The sequence below is a fragment of the Callorhinchus milii genome, unplaced genomic scaffold (assembly GCF_018977255.1).
Source record: "Callorhinchus milii isolate IMCB2004 unplaced genomic scaffold, IMCB_Cmil_1.0 Scaffold3, whole genome shotgun sequence".
Taxonomy (NCBI): domain Eukaryota; kingdom Metazoa; phylum Chordata; class Chondrichthyes; order Chimaeriformes; family Callorhinchidae; genus Callorhinchus; species Callorhinchus milii.
In genome coordinates this window covers 75791358-75803268 of record NW_024704744.1, presented here as the reverse complement: position 1 = coordinate 75803268, position 11911 = coordinate 75791358, and the positions used below count along the sequence as shown (strand labels likewise).

Here is an 11911-nt window from a genome sequence, read left to right as displayed (position 1 = left end):
AATTTTAGAGATTGTGCGAGGAATCCAGTTTTTATGGTGAAATGGTGATTTCAGATGCCCTGGAGAAAACAACAAACCGTTACAATTTGATCTTCACACTTCCACTGAAAGCCAGACAAACTTTGAAATCTTGGAATAGCACAGCTTTAGGGGGGAGATGGAGATTAATCAGGGAGAAAGTTTACCTGGAAACGGGGAGGTTCCCAATTTCTTAACTGGCACTTTTAACACTCACCTGAAGAATAGGCAAACAAGACCTTTCACCCACAAAATATACAGTCAATTCATATACTGTGAAGCACTTTGAGAAGTCTCGAAGATCAAATGCAAGGATTATTATTTTGCGTCTCCTTTTTGCTCAGCTGGGTGTCTGACACAGGAACCATTACTATGCTTAAGAGTTTCCAACAACAACAAAATTACATTTATATAGCGCTTTTCATGTCGGGAGGATGTCCCAAGGCGCTGGACAGACAGAGTTTCGGACCTGAGCTGAGGGATGGGGTGGGGGAGGGCAGGGGGACAAGCAGGGAGATCGAAAGCATGGTTGAAGAGGAGGGCCTTGAGGTGGAGAGGGAGGGGGTGAGATGGAGGAAATGTGGGATGGAGTTCCAGAGGGTGGGTGCAGAGTGGAGGAAGGCCCGCCCCCGTGGGGCTAGCAAGGTGGGGGACGGTGAAGCAGGCCTGAGCCTGCTGAACAGAGGGAGCGAACAGGATGGTAGGGGGTTAGGAGGTTGGAAAGATAGGGGGGAGCAAGACCGTGGAGGGCTTTGAAAGTGAGGAACAGGATCTTGAACTGTATCCTTTGTGTGATGGGAAACCAATGGAGTTGGGCAAGGATGGGGTAATAGTCACGGAGCCTAGTGCGGGAGAGGATAAGGGCTGCAGCCTGCGTAGGGAGTAGTTGGGGAGGCCGACAAGCAGTGAGTGCATAGACGAGCGTTGGATGTAATAAAGGCGTAGATGGTAATGGATGGTGATACTGTCAGCGCCTGAGGTGAAGATCAACCCAAACTACACATGGGAATCCCAGAGATAGATTGTTGGAATGGAATGCACACTGTCTCCCTGGCGGGAAGCTTCCTGATCATCTAATTCTGGAAAGTGTCAGGCACAGGTCCTGCAAAAAATATTAAGACAAAAAGTATTCTCTTCCCCCCACCAACCCCAGCAGAGCACTGGAGAGTCAGCCTACACTGCAAGCTCAAAGCCTGTCCCAGAAGCCAGAGTGCTACCATATGAGGAAGATTGACATTGAATTCAAGATCCCTGCAGTATAAATTCTGTGTCACACCCACCAAACAAACAAGTAATTCGAGGCAGCAGCTTTCTGTTTCCTGAAATCCACAAGCCTGCTGCTTGGCTCTGATGTGATCTGTTTATTTTAATTTCCCAGGGGTTGCATTTCCGGGATTCTTTGCAATTTCTCTGGCGTTTGGAAAGGGAATTCGATTCTTAAGGGGGAAGCGGTGGATTGTCAGATCTGCACAGAAATGGAATCGGATATACAGAGGATTGTGCCGGTGAGATGTGTGAAGGGGTGCAGGTGCACACAGCTTGGTAATACTGTGGGTTTATGAATGTCTTAAGTGTTAAAAAGGTTTTTAATAATCGAGAGATTACTGGATTGATCTCAACACAGAAACGTTTATTATCATTTTCAACTGCAAACAATTAAGACGTTTGATATTACCCCGACCTTCCTCCATTAACACTGGTCAAGCAGGGACACGTTTCACCGAAGGTTGGAAACGAGAGGCTTTTAGCAACGATCTGCAATTGAATAACAAGGTTTGGACATGCTTCTGGGGGAAAGCCAATTAGGAAGAGATTGATAGTGTTCCAGAGAGACACGGGCAGGACAAGACCAAGAGGTGGGTTTGGCTTACAGGGTTAGGGTCAGAGTGGCCGTGCTTCATCATTGCAAAAGTATAATTTATTTCACGCATCACATCAGGACTGTGTGTGTGCTGGGAGTCCGTGCAACGTACTAAGTGTAACTTGTTCACTGAAGCTAAACGTATTTTCTTAAAAAAAAATTCCTTTCACTGGAGGTGAATGGGTGCAGTCTTGTGCAATGGTCAAGATCCGGGTTGGTATCGGTGCTCACTCAGCCTTCACTCTTTGACCCCTAAATTGCTTTATCTAACTTTCAATAACACACTTAATGTTTATAATAATTATGGCACTTAGTATAAGTATGATCATGTTAAAAAGCCTCATAGTTGTATGCGAGCCTTTAGACAGTCAGCAGACGATTTAATTTAGCACATGGAGCCGTTAATTGAATCACGTTAGACTTTTTACTTCTGTTTGCCCACCTGTTTGTGTAAACTCTGCTAACCTGATCCTGTATATATTTCTCCCTATCCATTTTCAGAGCTTTTAACAACAGCAGCAACAAGTTGCATTTAGTCCTGTAGCTCTGTGGTTAGAGCACTCGCTTTGCAAGTGAGAGACCTGAGTTCAATTCCAGGCAGGGCGAAACCTTGGGCAAGTTTCCTTACTCCACACTCCTAATAATAATCCCTCCAAAAACCAAAACAATAATAAATTGGTCATTTTCAATCCATGACTGTTTGTGTGACATTGCTGTGCGCAATTGGCTGCTGTGTTTGCCCACAAATATACAGTCAATTCACTTTACAGTATATTCTGTAAAGCACTTTGGGACGTCTAGAAGACGTGAAAAGCGATATATCAAATGCAAGGATTATTATTATTTTTATTATTACACATGGGGCAGAGTTTGGGAGCATAGCAGCACAGACTCCCCACCAGTGTAGAGGCAAGGGCATGTAAATGCAGCACAAATTGAATTAGCGGGGAGACAAACTTTGGGAATATAACAGAATATATTTTCCCTCTATTTCCTTTCCCTCCTCTCCGAGCATGACTAACTTCTCTATTGGGTTACGATTTCCATACGTACCCTCTGGAACTTCCCACCAAGTGGTCACCTAGATAACAAAATTGATTTTCCTCTACCCAGAATACTAACTGGCTCAGTGATAGCATTCTCGCCTCTAAGTCAGAAGGTTGTGGGTTGAAGGTGGACCTTAAAGATCCTGTATTCGAAAAGAGAATGGAGTTTCTCCTGGTGTCCTGGCCAACAATCCCCCAAATAAAAATAAATTGGTCAATCCCTCCATGGCTGTTCATGGGACATTGCTGTGCGCAAACTGGCTGCTGGGTTTCGCCCACAAACTATATAGTCAATCTACTTTACAATGTAATCCTATGTAGTGCTTTGAGATGTCTGGATGATGCCATAAGGCACTACATCAAGGATTATTACTTAAAATAATAATCCTTGCATTTGATACAGCACTTTTCATGTTGTCAAGATGTCCCACGCGTTTCACAGGATTTTGCTGTAATGTGTAGTGATTGTATTTTTAGCTGAACATGGCAGCCAATTTTCACAGAACAAGCAGTTCTGAAGTGAATGATCAATTGATTTAGGGGACTGGTGGCCGAGACACTGGGAGAAACTCCCTTCTGTTTTCCAATAGCACCATGGGATCTTTAACATCCATCTGAACAGGCAGATGGGACGATTGTTTAGTGTCACTTCTGTAGGACAACAGGTCTGACATTGCATCGCTCTCCCTGGTTCTGTAATGGAGTGTTAGACGACACTGTGAGTGCAAAGTCTTGACGTGGGGCTTGAACCCACAACCTTCTGACTCGGAGGCAAGAATGCAACCGACCAACTGCCATCAACTACAGCCAATTGTAGTCTCAACCGTTGCCCTCGCTGAGATCAGAAGCGAGCGGAATGGTGCTCATAAAAACTGCAATGCAGCTTTGATGGCCTGCAACATGTTATGATTCGGGTGCAATTACATTAATTCCATGTTTTGTGATGAACATTTCCATTCCACTAGCTTTGATAAGTTTCATTGCATGTTCTGCAAGATGCAATAAATTTTCAAAGTGCACAGGAATTATGATAGGTGGCAAAACTCTAGAGCATGTGACTTAAGAAAAGCCATATACCCCCTCAGGTTAGTATAATTATTTTATGCTTCAAAGGCATCCATCAACTCAGGACTGTGGGGAAATCTTTCTCTTCAGAACCGGCTCATCAAGTTTAAACTTATCTCGAGTTTGTTCTTAAATATTCTTGTATATATTATATTCTCTTCCTCTTCCAATTCAGAGAACTCAGCTTTGAAACTATTCCAGTTTTCCTGTTCTGTTAATCATAATAATAATAATCCTTGCATTTGATATAGCAACTTATCATGTTGTTGAGGTCTCAAAGTGCTTCACAGAATATATATATATAAAGTAAATTGACTTTACTTTATAAAGTAAATTGACTGTATATTCTGCGGACGAAACACAGCAGCCAATTGCATGCAGCATGTTCCACAAACATCATGGATTGAGTGACCAAATTATGATTTTATTATTTTTTAAAGCGATCTGCCAATCGACGAACAGCCAGGTTCCTACGTACTGCAAGGTAAACAGAGGCATGTTTACCATGCAATGCCCTCTTTGGGCTGTTAGCCTCACAGAGGGTTGTGAGAATGTGAAACTCACTGCCATAAGCTTTGATTGAAGGAAATAGCATATTTAATACAAAAAGCTGCTGAATACCTGAAGGAGAAGGGAATAGAAAGGAATAGGAGGGGTAGAGGTTTGTGAGGAGTATAAACACCAATACGAACTAAATTGGGCTGAACAGCTTGGTTCTATGTTGTATTTTTTATATATATATATATAATAAACAGAAACATGTTTTATGAATATTATCTATACTAATAATCTTCTATGTCTTCTATTTATCTTCATATTATACAATAACAACAAGATTACATTTGTATAGCGCCTTTCACGTCGGGAGGATGTCCCAAGGCACTGGACAGTGTATAGCATTCCAGACCCGAGCTGGGGTCAGGAGGGGAGGGGAAGCGGGGTGGTCGATGGTATGGTCGAAGAGGAGGGTCTTGAGGCGGGACTTGAAGGAGGCTAAGGAGGGGGCGAGACAGAGTGATTGGGGGATGGAATTCCAGAGGTTGGGATTAAAAATTGTTAATAAAACAACAATGTCTGTCTGCCTCAATAATCGTTTGATGTAGAGACATGATTTATACCTAATTAGAAAGGTCTTGCAACTGGGAGTGACATGGGCATATTTGTTTTTGGGTATCATCTATCATTTATGAGTTATTTAAGTTTTGCATTTTTCACTATAGTTACACCTGGTGGAATGAAAGTAGCACGTTGGTGACCTGCGTCACAGAGCACGCATGTAGGCAAGCAGCAGGAACAAAATAAAGAACGCAGACAAAGCTAAGCCGCAGCAACAACAAAAAAAATTACATTTTTAAAGCTCCTTTCACGTCATGAGGATGTTCCAGAGATTATAAATTATACATTTATATTTATCATGATAAAGATGCCTAAGTGAAAATCAAACCTTTCAAGGATAAGTAAAAATGCTAGACAAAAGAGAGAAGGCCCATTAAATGAAACTGAAAAACAAAGTCTTCCCATAGAAGTCCTCCCAGATGAGTATAGATAAAGATGAAATGTCTGTGTATCTGTCTGTGTGTCAATCTACATTCCATATTGGATCTTTTGGTTGCAAGCGTAGCTGCATCGGGTAAAGCAAGTTCTATATAGTCAAGCATTCTTGAGATGCTACCTTGCGTGAAACACCTATATAAATGCAAGTTGTTGTATATGTAATTCCTAGGTGAAGCCTGATCAGAGCACTACATGGTGTGAGTATGACTTCTAGAGATCTGAAATCAACCAACTCCAACTAACTCAATGTAGCCCAGCAACCTGTTTGCCTTGTTCATTGCTGCCTTACACTGTTTCGACATGGTGGGCAACACTCCTAGATCTCTGTCTGCTTTACCTTGCCATCCATTGGGTACACCCATTTCCTATATACAGTACCTTGCATTTATCTGCATTGAACTTTATTTGCCAGGCATCAGTAATACTTAGTGATGTCTGTGCTCTTAGAGAGAAGGGAGTTTGCAGGAAGTTGAAACTGAAGACTCTAAGGCCAGGAACAAGGAACCTCAAAGAATCATTCACTTTGCAAATGGAGAAACCATGGAGGAATACAGTACTGATGAGGAAATTGAAGAGGAACAGAAAGCTACGGATCCGGTGAATCCGGTAGGTTCAAACTAAACAGTGACGCGTGTGGTTTTAGTTGAAATCTGGTGACATGTTGGGATTAATAGGAACAGGTAGGAGGTGAAAATTGAAAGTTTCCATCGGTGATAATGGCTACAATTTCTCAGTTCAATTGACATTAATGATACATTTTGTGTGAATGTAATGGTTGGTTGCTACAGTATGAAATTAGTGGAGGTTTGGGAGTGGGCTGTTTGACTTCTCTGAGAGGTCCCTTGGGAGAGGGGGATTCATTTGTTCTGAAAGAGCTGGCACTTACATTACAAGGTAAGGGGGGGGGGGGGGGCGGAGGAGGAGGCAGGTTCCTGATATTAATTAAGAGGAAACTGGTGCTGTCTATGTTAGATGTGGTCAGGGATTGAGTTTGTCTGTAGGGTCCTTCTCCTGCAATAATAATAATTCTTGCATTTGATACAGCAACTTTTCATGTCGTTGAGACGTCGCCAAGTGATTCACAGAATATATTGTAAAGTGAATTGACTGTGTAATTTGTGGGGAAAATGCGGCAACCAATTGCACACACCAGTGTCCCACAAAGTCATGGATTAAGTGACTAAAGTATTATTTTTTNAAGAGATTATTACCCCCGGAATGCGATCGTCCAACCGACTAATAACTAATAACCACATCACTCCCACCCTCGCTCGCCTCCACTGGCTTCCAATCCCCCAGAGGATCGAATTCAAGATCCTCATCCTCACCTACAAGGCCATTCACGGCCTCGCTCCCTCCTACCTCTCCGACCTACTATCCCCCTCCCTACCCCCCCATACACCCCATTCCTCTGGCTCCGGTCTGCTCCACATCCCCCGCTCCAACCGCCCTACCGTCGGTGGCCGGGCCTTCAGCCTTTCAGCCCCTAGGCTCTGGAACTCCATTCCCCAGTGCCTTCACCTTGCTTCCTCCCTTTCCTCCTTCAAGGCCGGTCTCAAGACCTTTCTCTTTGACCGTGCCTTCAGCTCCCCTCTCGACTCTCTACCCCCTCCTCGCTCCCTCCCTTCCCTCACCCTGACCATTTCCCCCCTCCTTGCTCCCTCCCTTCCCTCCCCTCACCCTGACCATTTTCCCCCCAAGGCTCAGGTCCTGACCCAATTGTCCAGCGCCTTGGGACGTCCTCCCGACGTGAAAGGCGCTCTATAAATGGAATGTTGTTGATGTTGTTGGTTCCTACTTACTGCTTGGTAAACAGAGGCATGTGGAGTAAGGAAACTTGTCTAAGGTTTCGCACCAGCCAGGATTCAAACCTGGGTCCCTCTTGCTTGTGAGACGAGGGTGCTAAACACTATGCTACAGGATTCCACATAATGGAGTAACCTGCGAAAATTTGATAATCTGGGTTCATGTGATCATGATGGCGGGGGTGGGGGGGGCGCTGCGGGGTGGAAGAGAAGAGACTGGTGCCTGTGAAAGCAAAGGAGCTTCATCACCTTCAAAGAAACAATAGTGCAATCCGACTGAATATTATGTTTATGTCTTCTGCCCTGATTTGTATTTCAGTCTGAACTTCCTTGGAGATGGTTCCTGTGGTTTCGGGTAACTCAAGTTGCCAGGATTTCCTTATTCAGTGAGTATTGTAGTTTGTTTTGTTTTAATTCAACCTGGCTCCCATGGTTTGGTGGGTAAATGTGGTATTAAGCACTACAGATCAGGAAAGCCCCATGCTTGGTCCTGGGTTAGCTGATCTGCACAGATGGTGGGGGATCTACAATTTGCCTGAGCGAGGGTGGCTGGTGAGAGGAATAATCAATTCCTGCTCTTGATCATAATTCAGTGATCTCTTCTCCCCACTCGCCCCCCCCCCACCCCGGGGTACAGCAGGTTAGGCGTTGAGTGTGGATCAGTTATGATGCCCCTTACAGGTAAATATGTGACAATGATAATAGGATCGTGCAGTCTCAGCTTGTCTCAGTCAGTAGCATTCTTGCTTCTGGGTCAAAAGCTTGTGGTTTGCAACCCCACATCAGGACTTGATCTTACAGTCTTGGCCACCACTCTTATGCAGTACTCATAGTCTTGTGGTGTAGTGGCTAGCGACCTTACAAGCCACCTTGGTCTTCTTTCGCCTAGCAAATTCTTATGTTCTTAAATACTTTGCATTGTTGGATGCTGCATTAATCATTCAATGAGTTGTTCAACTGAGCTCCCACCTGTTCAGGTGCACAACATCCCCGCAACACTGTTGGAAAAGAGAAAGAAGTTTCTCTTGGTGCCCTTGACAACATTCCTCCAGGTATAAATGTTCATACACCTTATGGCTGTCTGGAATCGAACCTAGGTCTCTCGCTTGCATGGCGAGTGCTCTAACCACTAAGCTACAGATCTCCTTTAGGAGGGACAGAACATTTTCCCTCTATTATGACAGTAGTCAAAGGCTGGTACTGAGACTGTCATTTTCTTGACATTTGCTTTTGCTTACTCCTAGCCTGTGATTTTCTTGGAGAGAAATTGGCCAGCCTATTGGGATTGACGTCAGCCAAGTACCAGTACGCTATAGATGAATATCACACTGTTCAAAATCAGGTCCTGTATAAATCTTTGTCTACACTGTTGAAATAGATCCCTGGAATATATTCAAAATTGCTTTCTAAAGCATTTTGTTTCAGACGTTCTTTGCGATTGAAACTTCATCCTAAAGCGAGTGATTTGTGCTGAGTCGTTACACCAGCCCCTGGTTAGCTAGTCAAGGTACAGGAGGAGGCCAGTTTACAGTATTACAGTTTATAGTATTTCATAATTACTTAATTTGTTAATTACACATTTGGGCATCAGCCTGGATCAGTACTCTCATCTCTGAGTCAGGAAGTTGTGAGGTTAAGCCCACATCAAGATTTGAACCCATAGTCTATAGGCTGATACCTCACTCCTCGTGTAGAACTCCCTCAGCACTGAAGTGCCCTGTCAATCCAAGGTCCAGTCTGACTGTTAGGTCACTGACATGTTTTGAAAAGAGAAGGGCGTTTCTCTCTTGTGGTGTCCTGGCCAACAATTCCCCAGATAAAACTGGTCATTCATTTTGTGGCTGTTTGTGAGACATTGCTGTGCTCAAATTGCTGTTTGTCTACCAAATACAGTCATTGCACGTCACAGTAAAATTATGTCACGCCTCCTTGAAATGTAAGGATTATCAGATGCTAGGTTCCCCCCCCCAACCACCACTGGAGGATAGTCACTTGTTGGTTACTTGACATCAGACAAGCTCCAGTTTGAATCTTCAAACCTTGGTTAACAAGTGAGCTTCCTGGTGAGCACCATCCTGCTCACAGCTTAGGGACACATCCCTACCCACCTAACAATGGCTCCTCCATTTGGAGGTGTAGAGCTTGAGCAGCAGGGTGTACTTTGCTGCACTGGTTCACTTGACCCAAGTGGTCTTACCTCTCTGCACAGTAACCAAGTGGGTTCCCAGTCTGGTCCGGACCCAGATTCCAGGTAACGCCTTCCAGCAACTGGCATCCCAAGCCTCAATTTTTCCTTATCAGCCACTTGACAGATATCTGCCTTCAGTGTGGCAGGAGGACCTTTACAGCATAGCTCATGATGTGACAGCTATTTTGATGTTCTAGATGTCTAAGCAATGCCACTTACACCATGCTTACTCAGCACCAATTGCTTGACCTTATGGGGGCTTTGGCAAATAGATGTGCTGTCATGAAGTTAATTCTGCCTCCAGGGTGCTCAGCAACAGGTCAGTGTAGGTCAGAGCCCTAGTTCCCTGTAGCCACCTACTTACCACAAAAATGTTCACATAAGCATGGCTAGTCAGGAATCCTGGTAAACCTTATGCCAGAGATACGTTAACTGTAGCTCCACCTTGGCCATTTCATCTGAGATTAACTAAATTCTAGAGGGTAACTCTAGAACATCTCCTATTCATGCATTGCTACATTGGCTTTCTTGATCCAAGTAGTGACATGTTGCAATGGGAGGAGAGGGAAATAAAGGTATTGAGGGGGTCAAAACATAATAATAATCTGTACATTGGTACAGCGCCTTTTGAAGCGGGAGAACATTCCAAAGTTCTTCATAGGATACACTATAAGGTGCAGTGACTGTGTGTTTTGTTGGCGGACTGGGTAGATAATTTGTGCACAGCAATGTTAATGACAAAGAATAAGTTATAAAATAACATTTTCTCATTTTGCTTCTTCCAATTTTAAAACTGAAGGCTGTTGATTACATTCCAGATCAAAGAAGAGGATGAAGATGGTGAAGAAATGGCTGCCATCGAGAACCCTGAAATGAACCATGAGAAACGACCACTGCCATTGCACAGCGTGGAGTATGGGACTATAACCGAGGGAGAGAAACTGAGGGATGGAAGTGATTCGGTGAACCAGCGGGCTGTAGCTTTTATCAATGAGGCAGTGGAAGCAGACATTGAAAGCAGTCACCAAAAGGGGGAAGATAGCAAATAGTGACTGTGGCCAAGTACCTGGTCAAACGTCCATTGTTTTAATACATTCAGAAAATGTGAGACTCAAGTGTGTCACACACACACATAGGCAGTAACCCACAAACACACAGACATAAATAGGACAACGGGCAGGCAATGGCATACTCGCAGAATAGCACGCAGTCAGTGACAAATACATGGGACCACTGTCAGACCTTAATGCACACAGAACAACACATAGGCAGTGACACACACATAGGCAGCAACACGCAGACAGGACAGCACACGTGTGGTAACGTAAACACAGAAGCACCAGCTGCTTAATCAGGATCTCATGTGAGGGGTTTTGGCAAATAGATGTGCCTCTCATGAAGTTAATTTGTAGGATGTAGGTGACAACACACAGGCAGGACAGTACATGACAGTACATGATATAGTGCCTGTCACAGAGAAAGCAATACACAGACAGGACAGCACACAGGCATTAACACAGACAGTAAGAAATAAATTGCCAAAAACATCTCAAAATGCTTCACAGTAATAACCGCCAAATACAGTGACTGTTTTTGTAGGTAAACATGGCAAGCATTTTGTACACAGCAAAGTGTCATAGCATTCACTTCATTATTCTTTGTTTGCTGTTTCTGTGCACAAATTGGCTGCTGTTTGCCTACAATTACATTGCACAGTAAAATCCTGTAAAGCACTTTGCGATGTTTTGACAAAGCGATAAGGCTCTACATCAAATCAAAGGGATATACTGTAGTTATAAGGTTAATGTATCAAGAGGATTTTTGATCAGTTCACTCGGATAAACTACCTTTATCTTCAAATTGCAGTGAGTCCTTATTGATTAAAACGAAACAGTTTGGTTTCACATAATTGGTCGTCACACAAGCTACACTATTAACATCTCATCTGAAAGATGACACCTCCATAAATATTGCATTAGTATCCTAAAGTGGACTGTGAGCTGAAGTCCCAACATAATAATAATAATAATCCTTACTTCTGGTACAGTACCTTTCATGGGAGAATCCCATCAAAGTACTTCATAGGATATACTGTACTGCAAAGTGCAGTGACTGGTGTTTTGCAGACGAACATAGAAGCCACAATCCAGAGAAGAGCGCTACTGATTGAGCCGACCTGATGGACAGAGAGACACATTCAGGGGGCTCAGAGCTTTATGTTGTTATTTGAGCAACTCTTGTTGTGCTCCTGCTCACTGGTTAGGAAACCCACCATCCAGGATCTGTTTAATCCTGGCTCCCATCGTTGTGTGGGTTGGGATTGTTGGCTTATTGGGACATTTTCTTTGAGGGATTCAAGTAAGTTGGATAGATG

The 11911-nt window shown here is 43.7% G+C and overlaps 1 protein-coding gene across 1 annotated transcript; it reads left to right on the top strand.

Moving 5' to 3' along the window:
* Positions 1-1330: 1330 nt before the first annotated feature.
* LOC103181639 (protein FAM177A1) lies at positions 1331-10945 on the top strand. Its single transcript, XM_007898269.2, has 5 exons — positions 1331-1523; positions 5992-6150; positions 7669-7735; positions 8594-8691; positions 10356-10945. Exons 1-5 carry the CDS (start codon positions 1494-1496, stop codon positions 10584-10586), a joined length of 585 nt encoding a protein of 194 aa, XP_007896460.2. The 5' UTR covers positions 1331-1493; the 3' UTR covers positions 10587-10945.
* Positions 10946-11911: the final 966 nt, after the last annotated feature.

What these genes read in the sequence shown, in the direction of transcription:
- LOC103181639 (XM_007898269.2), top strand. Translation starts at nt 1,494, where the DNA reads ATGGAATCGGATATACAGAGGATTGTGCCG. An exon ending in TGCCAGGATTTCCTTATTCA is followed by an intron (nt 7,736 to 8,593) that starts GTGAGTATTGTA and finishes GCTTACTCCTAG; the next exon opens with CCTGTGATTTTCTTGGAGAG. An exon ending in ATCACACTGTTCAAAATCAG is followed by an intron (nt 8,692 to 10,355) that starts GTCCTGTATAAA and finishes ATTACATTCCAG; the next exon opens with ATCAAAGAAGAGGATGAAGA.